Here is a 26,062-nt window from a genome sequence, read left to right on the forward strand (position 1 = left end):
CTAAAAAACTATAGCCCTGAACCACAAGTGTGACGATGATTAAAACACTACATACATAATGCATAGTACTTTGAAGCAGTTCATGCCCTAAAGCCTACCTCACAAAAAGACTACATGCTAACTAACTGAATGATTACAGTACTAAAAAGAGACACACTGGGTGAGTAACAGGGTGTTTGCTAGAAGTGTATGAATACTAACTGGGGAATTGAAGCTGCGAAAGACAACTGTGTAGCTCATTAGAGAACTGAATGCATACTGGATAGGCATTTAAAGCAGTCCATATGCTAAGGCCCGGCTCACTGCATGAGTACTTGGGTACTGACTGAATGATTAGACTACAGCAAGGAGACTGCCTGGATGAATTTATAACTGGTAGACTTTTCGCACAGATTAGTACTTGGTACTAAAAAGGTCACTAAAAGACTGCAAAGGGAGTGACAAGGTGTTTGCTGGACTATATGGATATTGACTAGGGAATTGAAAGTATAAAAGAGAAATCTCTAGGTGGTTAAAAGACTGCATGCATAGTGCATAGGGGTTTGAAGCAGTCCATGTGCTAAGTGCTGGCTCAGTGCATGAATACTTAGACAGTAACTGAATCATTAGAGTACTGGAAAGAGAGTGTATTGGTTAATTTATAAATGTTTGGGTTTTGGCACAGTGAATGAATTACTACATGGTGCAGAATGGGTCACTAGAAGACTACAAAGAGAGTGATAGGGTGTTTCCTGGAAGTGTATGGAAACTGTCTAGAGAATCGAAGGTGTGAAAAACAACTGTGTAGGTGGTTAGAGAACTACATGCATACTGCATGGACATTTGAAGCAGTCTATTTGGTAAGGAATGGTTCACAACATAAAGTACTTAGAAACTGACTAAATCATCAGACTACTTCTAGGACAGTGCCTGGGTAAAAATATTAAAATTTCAGTTCTGGGGCAGTAAAGACAATACTACATGGTACTGTACTTTAGTGTCAAAGCATGACTCATTTCATCAACGCATACGCAAAGACTGGCTTCTAATGCTACTAAAACTTGACAACATGACAGGTTTCAAAACAGTTTTCTGTCAGCAAATGCGCAATGTTACCAAACGCTTCTCTGACAGTGGTTCCCAAATGCACACAGACTCACAGTGTGATTCTAGACAAGCACCACTATCCCTAGGAATTTACCAAAACGCATTCACTACAGTGGAAGTGATAAGGGAACTGCACACAATCTACATATTTCACGACTATACTTTAGTGTCAATGCCTGACTCATTTAATCAACACATAAGCAAAGACTGGCTTCTAATGCTACTAAAACTTGACAACATGACAGGTTTCAAAACAGTTTTCTGTCAGCAAATGCACGATGTTACCAAACGTTTCTCTGACAGTGGTTCCCAAATGCACACAGACTCACAGTGTGATTCTAGACAAGCACCACTATCCCTAGGAGTTTACCAAAACTCATTCACTACAGTGGAAGAGGTAAGTGAACTGCACACAATCTACATATTTCACGACTGCACTTTAGTGTCAGTGCCTGACTCATTTAATCAACACATAAGCAAAGACTAGCTTCTAATGCTACTAAAACTTGACAACATGACAAGTTTTAAAACAGTTATCTGTCAGTAAATAAACGATGTTACCAAATGCTTCTCTCACAATCCTTACCCAAATGCAAACAGACTCACAGTGTGATTTTAGACAATCAACACTATCCTAGGACTTTACCAAAACTCATTCACTACTGTGGAAGGGGTAAGGGGACTGCACACAATCTACATATTTAAGTACAGCACATCAATGTCAAGGCATGACTCATTTAATCAACATATAAGCAAAGACTGGCTTCTAATGCTACTAAAACTTCACAACATGACAGGTTTCAAAAACATTTTCTGTCAGCAAATGCACGATGTTACCAAACGCTTCTCTGACAGTGGTTCCCAAATGCACAAAGACTCACAGTGTGATTCTAGACAAGCACCAGTATTCCTAGGAGTTTACCTAAACTCATTCACTACACTGAAAGTGATAAGGGAACTGCACACAATCTACATATTTCACGACTGTTCTTTAGTGTCAATGCCTGACTCATTTAATCAACACATAAGCAAAGACTGGCTTCTAATGCTACTAAAACTTGACAACATGACAGGTTTCAAAACAGTTTTTTGTCAGCAAATTCACGATGTTACCAAACGCTTCTCTGACAGTGGTTCCCAAATGTACACAGACTCACAGTGTGATTCTAGACAAGCACCAGTATTCCTAGGAGTTTACCAAAACTCATTCACTACACTGGAAGGGATAAGGGAACTGCACACAATCTACATATTTCACGACTGCACTTTAGTGTCAATGCCTGACTAATTTAATCAACACATAAGCAAAGACTGGCTTCTAATGCTACTAAAACTTGACAACATGACAGGTTTCAAAACAGTTTTCTGTCAGCAAATTCACGATGTTACCAAATGCTTCTCTCACAGTGGTTCCCAAATGCACACAGACTCACTGTGTTGTTCTAGACAAACACTATCCCTTGCACTATATCAAAACACATTTCTTCATCTAGAAGTAGTACTACATTTTAGTATAGAAACATAACATAACTCATTTCACAAGTTCATAAACAATGACTGGTTTCTAATTCTACCAAAATATAAAAACTGCACAGTTATCTCTCTACAAATACATGAAAAACACAAATGCTTATCACAAAATGGTTTCTACATGCACACACACTGTCAATAAGATTGTAGAGAAAAAAAAATACTCCCTACACTTTAGCAGAAAAAATACATTAGTCTGATTAAAATAAAAATAGTCTACATACATCCCCTCACAATTAAATAACTCACCTTTCAAGATGTTTTGTAGATTAAGAAGTATATCAGTCACACATCAGATATCAGTCACACACCAGATTTTCTTATACAGAATCTCTGCACTGTGCACCTGTCAGCAAAACCAAAGAATGGCAAAGTTTCCCTCTCATTTTCCCTCATATACATGTAAACCTCAAATCACATTCCTTCCCACATAAATTCAAAAGCAAACACACATTTCTATTGGTTAAACATTTCAACCCTTTCCAAATGACATAAACTTCAACCCTTCCCCCAATCTGCCTTCTGCCCATAGAAACAGGTCATGGAACACTGTACTGAGCACACAGTTCAGCACACACAATGTTGCTAATCAAAACAGCAAGTGTGCTTGACTTCTCAACATATCAGCTTATCATATATAATGTTCCTTACAATCTGTTTTTGTTAACCAATAAGAATCAAGCGTTTAAAAAACAGAAATATGCACCCTACCTTTCAGTGTAGAAGGTTGTCAAACAACCAATGATTTCTTGTCTTTTTTCAAAATTGCATCTTAGCCACCATTTTAGAAACATCTTACTTTCCAAACTGCCATTTCATTTACAGAGACCATCTGAGTGCATCCAGACCTCCTTACAAGATGCTTACAGTGTGGATTGTGGGACACAGCTACATTTTCTGGAGCCAAAGGTATGCAGAAAACAAAGGCATTCACAAAGACCTAGGTTTGCCAAATGTAGACATTAAATGGATTGGACAGAGAGGGTTAAAGTGGCACCAATTGATGCCATTGGTGAAATCCTTCATGCAAATGCAACACCCTGACCTCATAATAGTGCACTGTGGTGGCAATGACCTAGGCACTTTGACTGGGGTAGGTCTGGAAATGCTTATGAAGGACACCTTTGCACAACTGATTTCACTTTTCCCTAAAACTGCCTTTGTGTATTCTAACATATGGCAAAGGCAGAAATGGAACTGGTCCAATCATTTTTGTCCACAGATAGAGAAAGCTAGGAAACATGTGAATAAATCTGTTTCTGCTTTTCTCCGAGACTACAGAATGGGATCCATTTACAATAACAATCTGCGCTTTCATATGCAAGAGATGTATAGGAGAGATGGAGTACACTTTACTGATGAAGGAAACAGAGTCTTCCTCAACAACTTTAGACTCTGTATAGGTACTTATTTATAGGTACCAAAAACTCTCAATGAACACAATGGCTCTTTTTAGAGCCACTCAAGAACAAAACACTTAAGCTTAATCTTTATCTCCCAACAATTTCATTTTTTTTTTTCCTTGGATCCGCGAACCCACCGCGAGAGAATCCGAGCATCCAACGCGATAGGAGGCGCGCACCGTGCGCGCATTTCGCCGGTTATTTTTTTTTTTAAAAAGGGGGGCCCCAGGGGGTCCTTCTGGGACCCCCTAAGCACCTCTAGAGGGTCAGAGTATTTCCACTCTGCCCCCTTTATATGTTTTACGCACTTATTCCCCTTGCTTCTTCAGCCTCGCTTCTACCGAGGCAGAAAATGGCCACCAACAGTTCCTGGTTTCGAATGTAGAGAGACGCTCGACAGCCAATTAGCATTCCGCGTGCGATTGGGAGGGTGCGCGCTCGGTTCGGGGAGGGTTCGCGTACGGTGCGGGTAGGGTCCGCGGATCCTCCGCGGCCATAGATATCACTAACTTTTTACCCTAATTTTCTCAGGAACTACTGAACAGATTCACACCAAATATGCAAAAGGCACGAGTCCGAACTGAGGACTACCTCTTTGCCAAATTTGGTGTCATTCCGTTCAGCGGTTCGGGCTGTAGCTGCGACAACAGATCCTATGGGAAATTGCATGGCGAAAATGCGTTTTGGGACCCCCCTTTTTTCTCGGCCCCTGCTTGACGAATCACCACGAAACTTTCAGGGTAGGAGCGGAGCGGAGCTGGCCAAAAGTTTGGAGAATTTCGCGAAGATTCGTCAATCGGCGCTAAAGAAATTCCCAATAGAATGTTGCAGATTTCCTATGGAAAATAGGTCCGAACTATAACTATCTACTGGCGACCGCCAGAAGATAGATAGATAGATAGATAGATAGATAGATAGATAGATAGATAGATAGATAGATAGATAGATAGATAGATAGATAGATAGATAGATAGATAGATAGATAGATAGATAGATAGATATTAATATCCTCACAGAACCCCTCCGATAAAAAGAAGTTTAGAGGCCACTCGGGGAAATCCATGGAAGTCCTTTAATAGACAGCTTGGGCGTGATGCATTTCGGCAGAATTGCCTTCGTCGGATGCCGCTGTTACCAGGAAGCTGCTCCACCCACGCATTTGAATGTCCTGCACCACTCCCATATATGTGGATTTATTAAGATATGGACCCAGAAGGCACTTTAGAGGTTCCCCCTGAAAACCTACTAGCCTCTTAGTGTACTGGCTGACTGGTATCTTCCAGCCTGCCACCACAACCATGTTTCTGACCCCTGGAGGTGAGAGCCCATGCTTTCAGGGGTCAGTAAAAATGTCTGCTGTGGCAGGAGGTGTTTATACCTCCTCCAGCAGGATGGCTAGTAAGTCTGCATACCAAGGCCAGAGTCTTTAAAGCCTCTGCCACCTTTCATATGTGCCACCGACTTCCCCCAGAACTGGGAGATGTCACCCTCTGCCCTGAGGCCCATCTGGCACCAGGACAGGAGGGAAATTAGATATGCAAGTAGGCATGTTGCATCGCCAGGCAAGTTACACACTTCAGGTGGGCCGCCTGTTGTGCTCCATGAAGGAAGGATTCCACCATCTTGATTTGGTGGAATTAGGAACTCTGGGACAGGGTTATGCCCACTCTACACAAGAAGTGGTCATATAGGAGGTGTAGTGACCCCTAGGGTAAGTAGCCCATTGGCTACAACCTTTCACTCCTCTTAATGCCCCTACATTCAGTATTTAGGTGGCCCCTGACACCTGGAACTCAGATACACCTGACTAAAGAAGAAGAAGGACCAAAAAGAACCGAAGAAGCGAGAACTGTGGACCAGCTGTGGAGTTTTGGCACCAAACCCTGCCTGCCTGCTCCTGTCTCGACAATCGCAACCTCTCGACTCGTCCTGCAGCTGTGCATCCTCCAAAAGCCACAAAGGGTGGCCAGCACTTCACCAACCAGCCAGCATCTCCCTTGAAGTGGAGGACCTACTTTCCTGCATCCTGCAGGCACCGACCGCAATGTCTGGTTCACCATTCTGCTGACCACCAGGTCCACCATTGCAGCAGCCACCCAGGAGGAGGTCAATGTGCTCCAGAGGGTCAGATCTGTCTTTACGCCAAATTTGGAGCTGCCAGGTCCAGTAGGATCCGCCCTGCACCAATACCAAAGGTACAGGGCTCCCTGCAACAACCAAGGCTTGTTTGTAGTCCAATCCAGACTCTGACACTGCCAAGACTGATAAGCCAAAGAGAGACATAAGAATCACAGAGGCCAGCACATAGATTGGCCCAGCTGTCATGTTTTGTCCCCCTCTGCAGGATTGACCAAGCACCATGAGCACCTTTTAGGTACCCGTACAGCCGACTAAAACCCTCTACACCTGAGCTCCCTGACCTGGGTCCACAAACACCAACTGTGCCCCCTGCTCCCAAGATCCTAACAAACTGAGCCCCCCATTGGGAGAGCCCAGATTTGACCCAAGTTCCCCTCTGCCGCCTTTTTCAAGCTGCCCCCCTCCCTTGTCAACGGTGTAGCACACAAGTCTACCAATCTGTTCAGCACCCCTGCACCTGGACACACCAGGGCAGGTAAACGCGAACTGCTGGAGGATCTTGTGACCTTGACACCCCCCCCCCCCCAACACCTCAAGTCCTAAACTGGACACCCAAAATTCGATTGCAACTACTAATTTGCAGTATATGTTTCTTTCTCTATAGGAAAGCATTACCGCATAAAAATGCATTTGTGTGACATTTTTGCTAACTGTAATAATTGATAACTCAAAAAGTACTTACCCGATTACGAAGTTCTTGGTGTTAAAAATTGTATAAAAATACATATTATGTTTCTAAATTGGTCTTGAGTTTCTTCTTGAGTGTGTGCCCTATTTATTTATATATGTGTACAACAAATACTTAACACTACCCTTTGACAAGCCTAAACTGCTCGCCAACACTACCATAAACGAGAGCATTTGAGATTATTAATTTAAGCCCTGTAAACCAATAAAGGTCATCTGGACTTGCAATATAGTGTACCTCATTTTGATACACTACATAAAAAGCGAGCGTTCTACAATTTTCATGGGATATTTGCTAGTTGACATGCATATTTGCGCAATATTGAACTATGCTTGATATTTTGCTCCCCAACACCTAAAAAATGTATGCTGTCATTTAACTAATAAGTATGGTAGCTGGTTATCTGAGGTATGTAGCAGTGTATGGCTCCATCACAGTTTATACATACCCATTTGCTCATCCTTAACCCCTTCGCCGCGGCGGGAATTCCGCCGCGGCGCGGGGGGGTGCGGGGGGGCAGCGCGGTGGCGCTGTGCTCATGACGGAGCCGCTCCGTCATGAGCCACGGTTGAGCTGTGCTCATGACGGAACGGTTCCGTCATGACTCCGCCCAGTTGCGTTGTCCCCCCGCACAGGCGGGGAAACAGCGCCGCGTGGGCGGAGCGGCCGCCAACGGTCGTGGCATGACGGAACCGTTCCGTCATGAGCACACGGCAACCGTGGCTCATGACGGAACGGTTCCGTCATGAGCGGGGAAGGGGTTAAACATAAGAATTAACAAACATAACATATAGCATAAGATATAATGTAACCTATCAAATGCATTGGTGACATGAGCAAGATAAACGTATTTACAGGTAAATGGAACATTAGTCGGTTCTTACCTTATTTTGAAGCAGGTACTTTTTCATTACATTTTCAAAGTTCTATAAACTGTGGCAAGAACAAATGTTGGGTGGTAGGTAGTTCCAATGGAGAGGCCCTAATTGGTGGATGCCGTGGGACTTGGAGGATGCATTAGGTGGTTTGGGTGATGAGATTGGAGGTTTTGGTTTGCTGCTCTGAGGTTGCAAGTTGGTGTGTAATGTGAGAGATCTTCAGATGGGTCTTACAATGATTATGAGTTAGACCACCAGTTCTAGTAGACTGTAGAGGGTTTTGCTCTTTTTCAGTTTTTGAAGAGGTGGAGTTGTGCCCAGATAGGTTGAGGGGAATCTGCTTTGGAAAGTTTATAACTTTATTGAGCAGTGCGTAGGGGTAAATTTGTAAGCCGACTAGCAGGATATTGCAATATTCATTCCTGATGAACACCAGTGAATTGGTTAGTAAGTGTTTGGTAGTGTTGGCATGTGAATGGATCCTATTAACGTTAAGTAAGAAGTTGGTGGCCTGCATCTCTTCATGGATGCACTGAATACAATACTTAGATTTCTGGCAAATTGTGCAAATGCAATGAGTCAGGGGCAACATAGATGGCACTGCTATGAGGGAGAGTGCCATAGAGGTAGGAAAGGAGATTACGTCTGTTCAGCATCAGAAACCATATTGCAATGCAGTGGTGGACAGCAGTGAGATAATCTGAGAAAAGTGACTAGAGATGGGGCGTAAGAATTGGTAATGAAAATAAGCTTTTAATATCCACAGTGCAGAGGTGATAAGAAAACCAAATTAGGAGATGATGCTGCCAGGGTTGGAGTTGTAAAAAGAGATAAAGTAATGGTTCAGGACTGAGCTGTGAGGGTCGCCTATAGGAAGTGAATTTGTGGTTGATGATTCTTTGTGCAAAGCGACTGAGTAATAATGGTTGGGCAGGTACGATCAACAGGTTCAAACGTAACAGAAAGGTCAAAGTGAAAAAGAATTAAAGAAAATAAAACTGTGTTGAGCGACAAGTATGAAATCGGATACATGTATGACCTCTTTCTGCAAAGTGAAGAGTACAAACACCAGAGTAGAAGTGGCATAGCAGGCTGTTGGAGGGAAGGTGGTTGGTGAATCGGTGAAAAACAGACATTCTAGTATCTTTGAGAAAAATGAAGCCCAGATACTGGACAACAGGTGGCAGGAGAGGAGGTACAAGGAGTGGCTTTTTAAGAGAGGTAAGACCACTGCTGATTTAAAACATGATGGGAAAATTGCTCGTGTTGAGCCAGTGGTTGAACAATGTAAAGAGGCAGTGTAGGGTGTTGGGTAAGAGTGCAAGGGGTGATGGCAGGAGGACTAAAGGGGTCACAAATGTCATAAGATAAATTAGCAGCCTTGATGATAGGGATGAATTTGGTTGCACATGTAATGATGAAATGAATTAGTGGTGCCAGGTATTGCTGGCGTGCTGGCGTGCATGGGCTATGTAAGAGGACCGGGGTGGGACTTAAGTACTGTGGACAGATTTACCTTAATGTTAGAGATTTATGAGGAGAGATGGATGCCAAAATCACAGATTGTGAGGACATGTTGGTTTGTGCTAGAGGTGGTGAGAGCAAGCAATTTATGGTGAATGTGGACGGAGATGCTGAGATTTTGAAAATATGAGGATTTTGCACAGTCTTATGCTCAGGAGCCGGACAACAAAAACAAACGAGGTGGTAATTCTAGTCATAGATATCAGGGATGCCCCATTCTAGGACAGACAAGTCTGTAAAGGGTTGGGTTCAGCCGCGGCCCGTGCAGTTAAGAACGGTGGGGCCGGGTGGTGTGAATTTCGACAGCTGATGACGAGGAAAAATTAAATAAGTATTTAATTTTGCCTCTGTCGAAATCCGCCCCCCACCTGGCCCCACCGCTCTTACCTGCACGGACCGCGGCTGGTTGAGTAAAAGTCCTGTTTCTGGCTCGGCCCTTGTCCTAGGGGATTAGATAACTCTTCAAGGGGTGAGCTCAAGATACAGATTAATGCCCATTCTCTCCTCTCCCTAATTCAGCTTTAGAAAAACAAAAAAGATAAGTAATCTGTTAAACACCGTGATAAAGTGCCTTAAAAAAAGAGCATAAATCAAGCCCCAAAATATGTTCTGGTACTTTAAATTTGTCCTCTAAAATTGCACCTTTTCTGCGAATCTTGTCTTTTTTTCTTTGTCTCTATGAAGCTGGTGGCTTCTCAAGAAACAGCTTCTTCCTTTGGCAAGGGGAGACCATTTAAATTAATATATAAATAGAATGTACACCTAACTTCGTATTAGTGAAAACAACACATATATTTGTAATCAGTGTGGTTTGATGGCTTGATTATGTTCAAATTTGCATTTTGTTGTTTTGTTTTTTACACACTTCTGGGGCAAAATTCTAATCGGTTTGTCTAATTGGGTTTTAGCTCTTGATATACAAATACGAACAAAGTTTTATTCTCTTATGTAAATGATCCTAATTTCTAAAGATTTGTTTTTGTTGATGCAGCATTTTGGCAGCTCTTATGATAGATTTCCCGTCTTCTTCAGGACAAATTTATTTTTAAAACTTTTTTTATACAGTAAAACAATTCTTACTCATTATTCATTTGATTCCTCCCAAAAGGAATGGTGTTCCAGTGGTTTATTTCCAATGGATAGATACAATACCTCCAGAGGTTTATGCAACTTAATGTTCTGATGTGTGCGTTGGGGACTATTTCATAGGTCCTAATTGTTATTCCAACTTGGTGTCTGTACCAAGCTTCTCCAATTATTTCCAATAATGTTTCTCCATTCTGTGAATAAATCTACATGTTGGCTAACAATTGGTAAGGTGTCCTTAACTTTCGTGACTTTTTACGTTACTAACCCACTGGTCACTTATAACCCAATGGGTACGTGGCGGCTTGATGTCCCGTCATCAAAATTTCGGAAAGCTTTATGAAATCCTCCGGAATACAACCATTGGAACACCATCCCTGTTGGGAGGGATCAAATAATTAATGGGTAAGAATTGCTATATTGCATGAAAAAAGTTTTTTAAATAAATTTGTCCTGAAGAACGCAGGGAATCTATCATAAGAGCCACCAAAACGCCACGTCGACAAACATTTCTTTAGAAATTAGGGTGTTACGATTTTATGCAATCAGTATTTATTGTTCTGGGCTTTGTTGAATCTTAGAAGTGTATGAAGAGCATCTATAAGGATCAATGTGCTTATTAATGTAACGTTTTGGATAATTATTACCATATGAGATATACTCTGTATATTTGGTTTTGAGACCTACACACAATTTATGTATATGTTTGATGTTTTTAAGGTTTTAAATTGTGTACTACCCTGCATATGTGAACAGTGGAAGATTATTGTATTTGTTTTGTATGAAAACCATAAAAAATATTTGTAAAAATTTAACAAGGAGACAGAGTGATATATAATTTTATGCATTATTAGTATTGCTGTAATACAGTGTTTAGTGCATCCTCACTGGACAATTGGGATATAAATTTGGGTTCATGCATGGAATAGGTTTGCACAAAAGATAATCCCCTGTCTATGGTATAACCTGCCCCGTCCTTTTTCGCTTGAAAGGGTGACTCTTTTTGGATTTGGAGTTTCATTTATATTGTGCGCATTACACACACACATAGATTTGTTTCTTGGCAAAATTGTCCAGGTATTCTGAGTAAGGGGCATTGTTTCTGTAATATTTGTGCGTTTGAGTTTCAATACTATTACTTTTATTCACTGTCACTCAAGAAGCAATATTGCCTAATTTTCTAAATTCATGCACCTGGACAGGTTAAAGAAATATACTTGCTTGTCAGCATTCCATTGGAAGCCATTAGCGTGGAGTCTGTAGCTGAAATCTGGCTATTCACTGCTCTTAGGTGGCAAGTAGTGAAAAACAAACATGGTTTTCAACTGGTTTGTCACTCTCGGAAGCATCTGATTTCGCCAGCTTCCCCAGTCCCTCACCTGGGTCTCCAGAGTCCTGAATGAAGCAGGAGATTCGATGGCTTTAAAGTAATATAATGTGAAGCGTTGCAAGTAAATAGAATGGAAATGGATATGTAGTTGTGTGGAAGCAAAGAACTGTAGAACAATATTGGTGTAGGTTAAAAGGGCAGGTGGTAGTAACACTGTAAAGCCAGACCTAAAACCCCATGTAAGTAAATGACTGCCCTTCTCGCATCTGTGCTGCCTCCATAGAAAAACAAATAAATTATCAAGTTATCTAAAACACTTTAATAGCATTACAATCTGATTTGTGTGCCCTTGAAAGTTCAATCTCAGGCAGCTGGATCAATAAACAAAATTATCACAGGTATGTGGAGGACATGCACTATTTTTGTAGAAGCATGCAACTTCTGCCCATTCATAGTATGTACTCCTGGCTCCCAACATGTGGGCTGAGCCCAAGCCCCTGCCTTGGTGCTCTCCCAAAAGTGTTTGGCGGCAGCTGCGCTGTCAAACCAGACTGTGTTGTTAAGCCAGACCATTAAAACAGTTCACCAGGCTATAAAACAGGCCATCAAACAGTTAAAAAAAATACAGCTTGCACACTGACCTGTCAGACCAGCCCTTTGGGCACTGCCAGATTGCCCTATAGGCCAATCCGACCCTGGCAGCATCCTTGTGTTACCAACTGCTGCTTCCCAGGTCAGCTGCGGTTCTGTTTAGTCTTGCTGCTGGCTGGGCCGGACTAGGAACCGAAACCGGCCCTAGCAAGCTGCTCTGCCGGCCCCGCTGGGAGGCTTGGGGGTGCGGCTGAGCTGTTTGCAAAAGCCGGTTTCGGCCGATTTTGGCCGATTTTGTTACCCGGGCCGATATTGCAGGCCCCAGGTAACAAAAAAATGCCACCCCAGGGGCCCAAAACCGGCCCCCCACCCTGGCGGCCCACCGGGGAAACGCCCGGTGCCCGCTACGACCAGCCTGCCCTGACTGCTGGCCAGAGATTGAAGTCCCCATTGACAGTGCCTCATTCACAGAATTTGTCAGCATCAGTGTTTAGCTCTTGTAATGAGAGTGGAATTTTCGATCTACAGAAAGAGGGGACTGAGGCATTCGAGGTCATGTTGTGCAAGGCTTGATCATGGCTCCTCTAGCACTGTGCAGCTGATCTCAGCAGGGGAAGAGGACAGGAGAGGCGGGGGAATATACAACATAAAATATTGCAGGTGGCTGCTATCTCGGAAGACAACTTCAACTTTTTATCCTCATTGTTTACTGTTGCCACTTGTAACCCCTGAATGGAAAATGACCTAGATTTTGACAACTGCCCATTTGTAATTCTCTATCTAATATATTATCTTCATAATGCCTAATCAATTCACCATTACAACCTACAAATATTGTTTACCAGTTTAAAAAGAAAGAAGAGACTAGAACACCTACTCCCTCGAAAATATCCAAAATGTATCACCGATTATGTCCGTCTTTGGCTCCCTAGCTCACCTCCAGACAAAAGTACACAAAGAAATGTGCAAATCTCAGCTGACAAACACCCCAAATCACCAGTATCACTGCTCTAAAAATAAAGTTGTTTACGGTGCGGGGAAAGCGACCAGTGATTAGCAGCATGTGGCACATCAAGTGACGAAGAAGCATGGTTTGTGTGCGTGAAAAAATCAATAGCCGGAGGGCTGTGTATCTTTCATGCCTTCCGAGACAGCACTTTAACAGCCTAGAGAAAACCCACGTGGGTCCAGTGTGAATGTAATGCTAAGATAAAACAACGACCCTTTGACCGACGCATCCTGTCACCAAGCTCTACAGATAAGTATCTTTAAGACGACTGGCCTGCCATATGCGATGAAAAAAAACAGAATCAGGCGTAGAAGAAATGTAAACAAAATAATGAACTTACATTAGTGACGAGTATTCTGCGCCCGAGTTTATTCTACACTGGATGTCTCGCGCGCTCAGCTGCGTCAGAACGCCTTATGATTATGACTGGCTCTAAACATGCTCTCACGTCTCTCACGGCTGACCTCGGCGCGTGCCCTGCCTGCTGCTTCCGGGGCGCAGGGCAGCACATCTTGTGCTTCCTGCAGGTTAGTGTCACTGGGCACTCAGCAAACAGACCAGTGGCAGGTTCCCTTCCTTGCTACTAGTGGATTAACGTCACACTAATTAGCCCTGAGCCTGATCCCCCAGACCCTGGGATGTCAGGGAAGGAGGAGGATTAATGCCTTTTATCCATTAGCACTTCACAGGGTCTCATTCCCTGCCTTATGATTAACCTCCGAAACAAATGTAACTGGAGTTATTTAGTGGATGAAAGCATTTTACAAGATGACAAATATTGTTTTCCCGCGGTAGATTTTTTATGAACTGAAAACATTCAACCAAAATAGGCCTAGCTATCATTGTGCAGTAGGTAGAGTGGAATTGGGGGGCACGGGGGGGGGGGGGGGGGGTCAAAGCACTTTACATCACACTTGCATTATACAAAGACAATGAATCATAGGTCTAAAAAACAGCGTATAGGAAATGTCACATAAGACAAATAGGACTACAATGTGTACGAGTCATTTGCCATCCATATGGCATTATATTTTAAGAGTGCTTGGTCTGGGGAAGGACATGTTCAGGATTTAAAAGTATATTATCACAAAATGCAACTGCTGTTATCTGCTCTCCGAGAGGATATACAGATTTCCGGAATCAGTTTTATACCCAGGGATCCCGGACAAATGGTTTGTCCGAGTACATAACCGCTCTGGGTGTTGGAATATCCAAAGATATTGGAGAAGATGCCTCACTCACTAATAGTGACATGCTTCATCATTGGCGTCTTTCCACACCCAGGTAAGATGGTACTACCTGGGCGGACTCAACCAAAGATGTTATGGGAATTCTTATATAAAGTATTTACTGGTTATGCAGGGAACCAGATGGGTGATATATTTAAAAATACCTACAGGTATACCCAAACGCTATGCTTTATTCCTAGGGCACCTGGGGTATAAGATAAAATCTGTGCAATTGATGGGGTTCTTTTGAATTCAATTGATTCAAATATACCCTCTTTAAAATGCCAACATGTTTCGGCCCTCAATGTGAGCCCTTCCGGGTCTGGGGCCTTCTTCAGGGCTAGATTGTCTACTCCTATGTATCCCTGCCTTTCTTTGGTAATTTATTAATGCAAAAAGAATGAGGCTATTGCACTCACCTATATTCCTTATTGGTCCAGTAGTTTTTCTACTGGAAGGTGCAACTATGCACCATACAGGTCTTGTGAACTAGGGTGCCATCTTGTAGTCTCACATTCGTCAAAGATCGGTCACCGCAATACTACCCAAGGTTCACCGCCCGCCGCCTCATTCTTTTTGCATTAATAAATTGCCAGACAATCTAGCCCTGAAGAAGGCCCCAGACCCGGAAGGGCTCACGTTGAGGGCTGAAACATGTTGGCATTTTAAAGAGGGTATATTTGAATCAATTGAATTCAAAAGAACCACATCGATTGCACGGATTTTATCTTATACCCCAGGTACCCTAGGAATAAAGCATAGCGTTTGGGTATACCTGTAGGTATTTTTAAATATATCACCCATCTGGTTCCCTGCATAACCAGTAAATACTTTCTATAAGAACTCCCATAACATCTTTAGTTGAGTCCACCCAGGTAATACCATCTTACCTGGGTGTGGAAAGACGCCAATGATGAAGCATGTCACTATTAGTGAGTGAGGCGTCTTCTCCAATATCTTTGGATATTCCAACACCCAGAGCGGTTATGTACTAGGACAAACCATTTGTTCTGGATCCCTCGGTAAAAAACTGATTCCGGAAATCTGTATATCCTCTCAGAGAACAGATAACAGCAGTTGCCTTTTGTGATATTATAGGACCTGGGAGATTGCCATTGAGCTGCTTCTCTCACTCTCTCTTGTGAAAAACAGGATTTAAAAGTAACACACTGGTTGGAGTTGTCTTTAACAATAAAAATGTATTTCTACCGAAACAAACCCTTTTTGGCAACATTAGGATGATAACAGACTGGGGGAAAATCATGAAGTTCTAACCTATAGCTTGCAGTTTACATGCAGCTCTTTCATGCCAGTTCATAGCTCACTGTGCTATATTAGATTTGTGAACTGCAAGTAACAAAAGGATCTCTGTGACAAAGGCAGTAACACACTGAGCTCTCTATTTAAAACACAGTGCTGTGATCTGCATGGTGCACATTCTTTGCAGCAGGTAAGTTAGCCCTCTGCAATACTGTATTTTGAGTGTAAGCCGCCACTGGACAAAACTCATATTTCTCTCCAGTAAGAACATGAATCACCAGGGTTATCTTTATATTTCTATTGTTGCCCAAAAACTGCAGGTCAGACAAGAAACTCTGCTGCAAGGTCTTTAAAACCCACAAGTTATTTCTAAAGGCAGCACCCCTTAAGGTCATCATCCGGTGCGGTTACATCACTCTAAAGCCACCCCTATACGGAAGATAAAGTAAAAGAATAAAAGCAGAAAAAAGAAAGTATGCCGCAACCTCAATTTGATGGGCATATGTTTACAACACAAAAATAAAATTCAAGGATAGTAACCGGTGGCCATTTTCCAATGGTATTGTCCATAGCGTATCATTGTCTTAAAGTTCCGATGTAGCTGCTGCATTTAGAGGAAAATAGTTGCACATCACTGTTGTACTAAGCCAATGTGGCCAACATGATGTTTCTAAATATATGGCCCTCTTGGAACGGTGAAACAATACACTATAAACAATACCATTTCAAGATGGCTGTTCTGTTTTGAAATAGTGGGTGCACAGTCTGCACCACACTGCAGATTAAATGAGGGGCGATTGAGCAGACCAGTAGCACTGTCTAGGGGGCTGCTGGGCGCTAAAATACAGGAGAACAATAGAAAGGGAACATATAAAAAGGAAAAAATAAATAAAAACTAAAGGACTGGTCACCAGACAATGAAGTGCACTCATTTTCAGGCAGATGTACACATGTTATGAGGAAAAATGCGATTACTCACAGGGTAATAAACCCAATTGAGGAAATCGGCTAACCGATTGCCCTATGTAAAATGCTGTCATTGGAAGAGACAGAATGACCGTTGAACAGATGGAATATAGTGTGCACAAAGACCCTCTGTGTGTATATACAGGTATGTACATATAATTGTATAATTGTGTGTTTTAGTTTTTTTTGCAAGGGTCCCATTCCCCACCCCTATTAAGATCTAATAGGTATTACCACTGTGCTAATCTTCTATCCCAAACGGTTTATTCGAGGAGGTCAACAACACCTAACCCCTTGCTTATTCAGTTAATCTGTGAGAAACCATGTAGCAAAATTCTAGTCTACAACCTTCAACACAGTGTGTTAACAATCTGCCCTTAAAGGCCTATTGAGTTTAATAAATAAGGATACAAGGTTTCCTGCCCACTTATCTTCAACTAAATCACCTTCTATTGGCTCCACTGTGCTACTCTGTTCCCCTCTATTCCAGATTCCCACCTCTTCCTTGTTTAAATACTTTCCTCACTATCCAGGTGTTGCGGATGCAGAGAAGAACGCGTGATACGGATGCAAGTATAGGGCTTGTCTATTATTTAATATTCTTACACTTCAGGATCAAGCTGGCCTCTAAGGGATTCAGTCTGTTTCAGAGAGCCAGGCCAACAGGTCGGTGTACGTGCCAGTGTTTTGGTTGTTGCTCATTTGCTGCTTTACAGGCTGATTTTGAGGCTATGTGTAGGCCATGATTGAAAAAGGTTTCGTTAGGCAGCAGCAACACTGTAGCAGCAGGCTGATGTGGGCTGGAATTGCACACATATGCAGATCATAGCAAGTATCACCATGGACAAGGCTGCATGCATCATGATGGTGCATGATGTAAAGTGAAGCACTGTTGGAAAGTGCAATTCAACCTCCAGCTGCCATACACTCACCTTCCCCACCTTCCTCCTCCCCTAGTTCTTGGCCCCACAGCACTGTTCAGACTCTATTCAATGCACCTCGCCCAGATCTGTCTAAATACAAACAGGAAGCTAATTAGCACCGCGCAAAAGGTTGGGCCCAGTAGATGAACAAATTGCTGTTGGTTGGACAGTATCGAGATATGCATTTGAGGAGCCAAGCTGCACAGGGTGAAGATCCTGACAGGCACAAGTCTGGCATGGGTACTGGAGATATCATCAGGAAGGTACCATAAAAGGGACTCACAGACCACATGGTAGAAGAGGAGGAGTTGCTTGCAGCAGGACAAAAAGAACAAGTTGGCCCATCTGCCCTTACTCATTTTGCTGATTCAGCAGTGAAACAGTGCAAGTAAATTCAAAAACTTCAAGCAGGTACGAATGGAAATTGTATTCCACTCACCTTTGTAGGGTTGCATTTTAGGTGTTGCCTAAGGCAGCGAGCAGGCATGTCGCATGTGAGAGATATTGTATACTACATAGGGCTTGGAGCCTGCCCATTGCTTAACATTCGTTGACTTCATTGTCACTCTTATTTGCTGCCGCCTAATTGGCCAGCGCGTGCAGGCTACCCTTTCTCTTTTTTCATGTGGAGAATGGACCAAGTATCTTGATTAGTGTCCTTCCGCAGCTCGTGCTGTGATTGAGGCACTTTTTTCTTTCTTTTTCCTTGTCGTCCATGTTGTTTCTTCTTCCTCATTGCCCTTGTTGCTTCTTAAATCTTTCGTCTTCACTCCCACCTCTGTTGTCTGTGTTACTTCTTTCCTAGTTGTCTGTGTTGCTTCTTCCCTACCACTCTCCAGTTGTCTGTGCTGCTTCTTCCCTCCCACCCTCCAGTTGTCTGTGTTCCTTCTTCCATACCACCCTCCCAGTGTCTGTGTTGCTTCTTTACTTCCACCATCCCGTTGTCTGTCTTGCTTCTTCCCTCCACTCTCCTGTTGCCTGTGTTGTCCCCCAACTGCCATAAGAAAAAAAAGCACCTGAACGCAGCCAACGCTGGTGGCATCATAGCGCTTTTTTCACCCTCCAATTGTCTGTGTTGCTTGTTCCCTCCTCTCATTGTCCATTCCCTCCCATCCTCTCTCCTGTTGTCCATGTTGCCAAACTCCATCCACCATTAAAAAAAAAAAAACCCTATGATGAGGTCAGCGTTGGGCACATGCTAGAACTTTTTAACTAAATTTTAGCCAAGCTACACAGCAGTTGTGCTGCTCTGCAACAAGTCTAAATGAATTTGGCAATTCCAATACCTCTCACATAGGCGAGACCAATTGGTTTTGCCAATGCTTGTTTTAATTAACTTGTGAAAGGGAGGACTGCTAATCAGATTTTAGGGGAGATGGACAGCCCAGTGTGGGCCAGCACACGTGCTCTGTCTCTGTTTTCTAGAATGGTGGCTGTGATTAACGTCACCATTTCTAAAGAGATGTACTCCAGGACTTGAACATGTGTGGATCTGTATGTAGTCATGTGCTCTGTGAATTGGCCAGGTGAGTTGCACAATAGTTAAAGCATGCGTTTGTGGAGTGCGTGGGCTAAGTACTGCTGATTTCTTTATCATGCAGCCCTTCTTTTTAGGTTCGGAGAGAAAAAGAGAGATTGCAGGGCAATGCGAGGCAAAGAAAGAGAGAGAGAGAGAAATCATTTTGCAGACCTATCTGCCACCTATTTTGCATATATATGTTTGATCTTTCTCTGTGTGTATTGTGCTTGTGGGTGATTTTTGCCTAATGTATGATACTTTGCATTACACTGTTTTGCAAGCAGAGATGTGGTGCATTGCTGAGAGTGGCAGTCCTATTTCTTGTTTGCATTCATAGATGTGTCGTTTTAGGTTTCTAATGAAAATATCAAAGTACAAGTAGATGGAATGGAAAACAAAAAGACTGAGATCTCTAAAGTTGTCACATGTTAGGCTCCAGTCTACTTTCTTTTTGAGACTTCGACTGCTATTTCTTTGGAGCAGTGAAATCGTGCGTTTCAAACAAAAGCACATACCGATATTTTTGACTGCATAATTGATATGGACAACTTGCATTTCCCTGTATCAGGGGTGAGTAAATTAACCAGAGCCCTTTTGTTTTTGTATTCTGATAGTTTGCTCCATTCGAAATGCAGAACCAGAAATGCCAAAATACTAAACAAAACAAATACTGGATGTGAGGATCTACTAACATAAGTCATGGGATAACCGGAGATATCTCGAGAGATGAAAAAGTTGGAGCAGGATAGATGGATGGACTTGGGCAAGACTGAAAAAATAAGCTAACTTGGGAATTCTGGAGATGCCATTGACAGAGCAATGGATGGTCGTGGATAGGAGGGCAGGGATGTGGTAATGTTTTTATCTTTTTGATAGTGAAGTTTGAAGCTGCATTTACCCTGAATTATCACATATCTCGCATGCAGCAAACACAAAATGGTTCAGTACAACACCCCTCAAAGACGACTTAGATAGCATGTTACAACAAGCATTGGCATAGCCAATAGATCTCGCCTTTGGGACCTTATAAGTGTTTAGTTATCCAGCACAATATCCTTGGTGCAACAACATCAACTGTTGAATGGCTAAACACTTATAAGGTCCCAAAGGCGAGACCTATTGGCTATGCCAATGCTTGTTTTAATTGTTGTCGGAGACCATTAAGAGGGAAGGGAAATGTCAAAGGGGAAGGAGGGGAGGGGAAGGAAAGGGAAGGGAAAGGGAATGAGTATTAGGAAGGAGAAGGGAGTGGAAAGGGAAGGGAAGGCAGGAGTGGCGTGAGGTGGAGGGGATGGGAAAGGACGGGAAGGTGTTGACACAAAGGGAGGGAGAGGAGGAGTGAGAGGAGGAGGGGGAGGAGAGGTGAGGTATGGGATGGAAAGGGAAGAGAAGGGAAGGGAAGGGGAGAAGGGGAGGTGGAGGGAGAGTGCAAATGGAAGGGAAGAGATGGATGGAAAGGGGGAGGGGAGGGTTAGAGGAGGGAGGGGGAAGGAAAGGGAAAAGTGAAGAGGGGGAGAAAGAAGGGGTGGGGTAGGGAAAGGAAAGGGTGACAGAAGGAGTGAGGATAGAAGAGTTAGGGAAAAAAACTAATGGACGGAAAGGGAAATGGAAAGGGAGAGAAGGGGACAGAAGTGGAGAGATATGAACTTGAGGAAGAGAGGGAAAAGTGGATAAGGAAGAGCATGGAAAGAAAGACGTGGGACATAGAAAAGAAGGATTGAAGGAAAGGGAAGAGTAGGGTGGGACATGTGAGTGGAGGGGACAGGAAAGGGAAGAATGGGAGATGAAAGTGGAAGGAAAAAGGAAAGATGAAGGTAAGGGAAGATAAGGAAAGGAAAAGAAGGGGACAGAAAGGGAGAGTAGGGTAAGGGAAGAGAAGGGAAGGGAAGGGAAGGGAAGGGAAGGGAAGGAGGGACGGGAAGGAGGAGAAGGGAAGGTTTAGTGGAAAGAAAGGTGAAGGGAAGGGAGGGGTAAAGGGGAGGGAAGGGTAAAGGAGAGGGAGAAGGGGGGTAGAGGTAAGGGGAGAGAAAGGGAAGGAAAAGGTCAAGGAATGGTCATGGGAAAGGAGAAGGGAAGGATAGGGGATAGAGATGGGAAGGACATGGAAGAGAGAGATGGGGAAGGAAAGCGAAGAGGAGGTGGTGGGTGAGTGGAAGAGAATTGAAGGAACAAGATGGAAGGAGAGGGGAAAGCAAGAGATGGGAAACAGTGAAGGGAAAGGGAAGAGGGAAACCAAAGGGGAAAAGGGTGTGATGGAGAGTTAAGGGGGAGAGAGAAGGGAAGGGGACGGGAATGGAAGATGGGAAGTGAAGGCAGGTGTGGGGTGGGGTTGGGAGTAGGTGGGAGAAGAGGGGATGGGAAGGGAACGGACAGAAAGGGAGAGGAGGGGAAGGGAAGGTGGAAGGGTGAAGGAAGGGTAGGGAAGGGATGGGAAGGGAAGAGGGGGAGGGGGAGAGGGGAAGGGGATGGTGAAGGGGAAGGGTGAAGGATGGGTAAGAAAGAAAAATGTGAGGGATAGGGAAGGTCGAAGGGAAAAGAAGGATAAAGGAAGGGAAGGTAAGGGATGGGATGGAAAGGAGAGGGAAGGTAAGGTAAGGGAAGAAGAGGAGGGGTAAGGAAGAGGAGGGAGGGGGAGGGGATGGTGAAGGGGAAGGGAAAGAGGGAGTCTGAAGGATGGGGAACAGAAGGAAAAGGTAAAGGAAAGGGAATGGAATGAAAATGTAAGGGAATGGGAAAGGGAAAGGGAAGGAAATGGGAAGGTAAGGGAAAGGAAGGGAGGGAAGGGAATGGAATGGAGGGGTGCTTAGGGGAGCAGAGGGAAAGGGAAGCAGTGGGGTATGACGGAACAGGAAGGGTAGGATAGGGAGTGGGAGGGAGTGTGAGGGTGGGGAGGGGAACAGAAGGGAAGAAAAGCGAAAGGGGAGGAAGGGGAAAGTAAATGAAGAAAGGGTAGTGATTGGAAGGGTAGGAGGAGAGGGAAGGGAGAGGGGAAGTGGAGTGTGTGGGTGGTGAAGAGAACAGGATTACGAAGGCATGGGAATGGGGAAGGTAAGCAAAGGGTGAGGTGATGGTGAGGGGTAAGGAATGGTGATGGGAAGAGATGGGAAGGGAAGGGGAAGTGAGGGCGAGGGGGAAGGGAAGGGGAAAGAGCGGGAATGTAAAGGAGAAAGGAAGGGTGAGGGGTCGGTGAGGGAAGGGAAGGCTGAGGGAAGAGAAGGGAGAGAAAGGGAAGAAGGGTGGCAAAGGAAGGCAGCGGTGGGTAGGGTGGTTGGAGGGGAGAGGAGATGGAAAGAGATGGGAAGGCGAAAGGCACGGGTAAGGAGAGGAAGGTGTGAAAAGAACGGTAAAGGATAGAAGAAGTAGGGGAGAAAGTAATGGTTGGGAAGAAAAGGGAGAAGAGGAGAGATAAGAATGTAAGGAAGAGAAGGACAAAACTTAAGGGAATAGAAAGCAAGAGAGAAAGGGATAGATAAGAGGGAAAAGAAGGGCAGGGGAGGGCAGTTTTCAGTTCTGTTTCATGTCGGATTTTAGTTCACTTTTCGTTTGGTTTATTTACTCACCTTGTGCCCTTAAACCCATTCTTTCCCTTCCTTTTTGGAGCCTGATAGGCCCCCTGCAACTTCGTACCAGTGGCGTAGCTAGCACTTTGTCCCCCGTGTTTGGGGGGGGGGGGAGGAGGGGAGGCTGCCGCCCCAAAATTCGTACACTTGCTGGCCTCAGCTCCAGTCGCCAGCAGTGGTCCTCCCTGTCTGGTGTCCATGCGTGCACTGCTGCAGCTCCCTGGTTACCAGCCTTCTATACCAAGGACACGTCACAATGGAGACTTTCAACATGTCATCCATCACACGTCATCGGTTTACGGGTGATTCCATACGTTTCTGTTTAATGAGGGGGCAGGCAAGACACGATTTAATTAAATTTCCTAAAAACAAACTATTTAATCACAAAATGATCCTTCGATTAAACTAAAAGACGATCCGATCCTACCAGACTTTCTTTCCCATCAATGGCCTCTCCTTTTCTCTCTGCTATGGCGGAGGTCTCCTCTCTGCACGTACCCTGGACCCCGTGACATCACATTGGAAGGCCTGTCAGGGTCATATCATAAATGTTCCATTCACGGGGTTCTGCTTATGGTGCTGCTGGGAAAGCGCAGAGCTTTTATATTAATTTAAAGCGTGAAGTTGTCTCAGTTTTCGTTTTGAATACATGGGGGCTTATTTACAAGCCACTTGCGCCGGTGGTACGTCACTTATTCCCATTTTTAAGTGACGCCCTGGCGGGGCAGGGGCTTGTAAATAAGCTACCTTCAACACAAGGCGAATTGGCGCGTGCACTAGGCGCGCGGCGCAACCACTGTTGGGCTAATAGACCTTCCTTTGGCCCCTTCTGAGCTGCCGTGGGCTGGGCTCGCCGGGCTGCCGGCCTAGAGGCCTACCTCATCGAAGTGTTCCGCTTTCTTCTCCGGAGAACAGCGCTGTTTTGCAGAAAGATTGGGGGGACTGTTAAAGATGGTCGCGGATAGGGAAATGTAATGGATTGGCCCCGTAATGAGCTGATTGATTCCGGGGAGATCAAAGGGGAGCAATTGAAACCAGGAGATGGCCTAGAGAAAATATGAAGTAAGGTGAGCAAAGTAAGCAAAGCGAGACATGCGAACAAAAGAAAGAGACAAACTGAAGAGAGTTGAGCACTAATGGAGGGACAACCCGGAGAGAATGGGAAGCACTGCGGTGAATACAATGAAAGAAACAGAAAGATTGGTGAAACATACACAATAGGATGGGTGCTCACCACGAATATATGTCGTTACTACGCATTCCGTTGCAACGCATGCCTTTACCACGCATGCGTTACAACGGAATGTGTTTTCCACGCTTTGCCGTTACCGCGATTTTACCTTTACTCCGCTTTTTCTTTTTTTGGGGGGGGAGACCCCCCCAAGCCCCCTTTCTTCTTTTTTTTCCTTTTTCTGCAGGTCTCCGCCGACACTGAAAACGGACTGATGCTTTTTTTCAGATTAGGATGACGTTGTTTCGTGATGACGTTGCTTGCGTGGTGAAGATGGTCGTTGAAGCATTAACCGTTGTGAAGACGTTTACGAGGTAAGTGTATCGTTGTAAATGTAATGCCTGGAAAATGCTTCGTGGTAAAGGCTGTTTCCCGCTCACCACGCCAGACACCCTCAGATGACAACGGTCTGAAATACTCACCTTCCATTATTATGATGCTTGTACTGCACAGATTGAGCACGAATTTGATATATTGGGTTACGCATTTGTAATTGCCTGTTAAAAACTATGATGCGTGTCCTGCACAGATGAAGCACGTACGTGATAAACTGATGGACGCACTATTATAAGCCTGAATATGATGAAAATTGATATCCAATGTCACATTTGGGGCCACTTACTGTTCACCTATCCAGTATGTATGAACCTGCCCATACTTATGGGCTTACACTATGTCATGTAGATGTTTTCCAGCCCTGAGGAAATCGCGGGTTCTACTTCCAATCGACGAAACACGTGTTGGCTGGAGCTTCAAGAAGATTAAATCTACAATATACATGTCTTAAATTGTTTGTCTTGCCACAAAACATTTGACTCTTTTGTAAATATTGATTGTATGTGTGCTGGGATTTGTCATCAACTCTTATTACTGTGTTGAAGGTGCAATGCTCTACCAAGCTTTCCAACCTTGCTTCAAAAGCTTCCACGAACTCACCCGGGTCCTGGCACACGGAGTTGACGATGTGACATTCCTGCACGCCATTTCCCTTGGAATTAAAATATGCACAGCATGCATCTTTGAGCCATCCCTTCTACCTGGGCCCCAAATACTATGTTTCGACCCCTTGGACTGGCAGTGGCACATTGAGGTAAGAAGCCGAGTTTGGTGATCTTCTTTCTTCATTCTTAATTGCTGTGTGTGCTGCAATGCGTAATTTAGTGTATGTTTCTGCCAGCTCCACGTATTGTAATTTCATTTTATTATTATTATACTACTATTTTAACCAATTTGCGATTCGTAGATTTATACAATGCATTCATTTAAATTCATAATTTACTATTTGACTATTATTTTACTGTTTGACTATTAATTTAAATTTACTGTTTAATTATTATTTTACTATTTGGCTCTAACTACATGTTGATTCTGGGTCAATATGCACAGGTGATGACGGAGATCCACTGTAGCACTTCTTCAGAATTCATTGTGCTTTTCTTAATCTATCACTTTAGCATAGTCCATTAATGGGTGCAACACATTGGAATGCAAAGGTTCCCCCGTACTATGCACTGGAGAAACCGCAGCTCCAAAGTGGCCATCTTGGACCTGGCGAAACCCCATGTTTAACAAAGGCTTACCAATGGTAGACATCTTGGAATTACTTCTAGCCTAGTGAATCCAAGTTAGAGCTCACAGAGCAAACGCTGGTGAGTTGTAAGCAGTGACGGGGCAGATACCGGCCCTTTTAATTAAAAAGCAGTGGCAAAAGGACTGCCTGATGCGCTGAGTAAATGTTAATAGGGAGGGGGTGGGTGCATGTAAAATTAGACTACACTAGACCCTTTTAGCAAGTATTCAAATAATAAAGTACCTCCCGAGTTATAATTATAAATCATTTAATCAGAATTCTCGCACAAATCTGAATGTTCGATGATGACACATAACATAATTTCCATGTATTCAAATGATTTTATCATAACATGTTTCAGTAAAAGTTCTCAGAGGAGTGTATGGGACATATACGTTTTATAGTTTCAGCATATTCCGTTTTTTGTGGTACTTTGCGGCCCTACATCATGGTTCAATATAAATGAATATGTCTATACATGCAAATGTCGTCACATGGAATACTCACGAATAGCACAGTGGTGGAGGCTTTCACTTCATG

General features: G+C 43.7%; 1 protein-coding gene across 1 annotated transcript in view; it reads right to left on the bottom strand.

Moving 5' to 3' along the window:
- MYO3B (myosin IIIB) overlaps nt 1-13,702 on the bottom strand; it is a 2,253,613-nt gene extending 2,239,911 nt beyond the window's left edge. The window contains exon 1 of the mRNA XM_085645333.1: nt 13,605-13,702. Within this exon, the coding sequence (XP_085501459.1) occupies nt 13,605-13,606 (2 nt within the window). The 5' untranslated portion in view covers nt 13,607-13,702. The remainder of the gene's footprint in view (nt 1-13,604) is intronic.
- Between the last annotated feature and the right edge of the window lie 12,360 nt (nt 13,703-26,062).

The sequence above is a fragment of the Triturus cristatus genome, chromosome 3_1 (assembly GCF_964204655.1).
Source record: "Triturus cristatus chromosome 3_1, aTriCri1.1, whole genome shotgun sequence".
Taxonomy (NCBI): domain Eukaryota; kingdom Metazoa; phylum Chordata; class Amphibia; order Caudata; family Salamandridae; genus Triturus; species Triturus cristatus.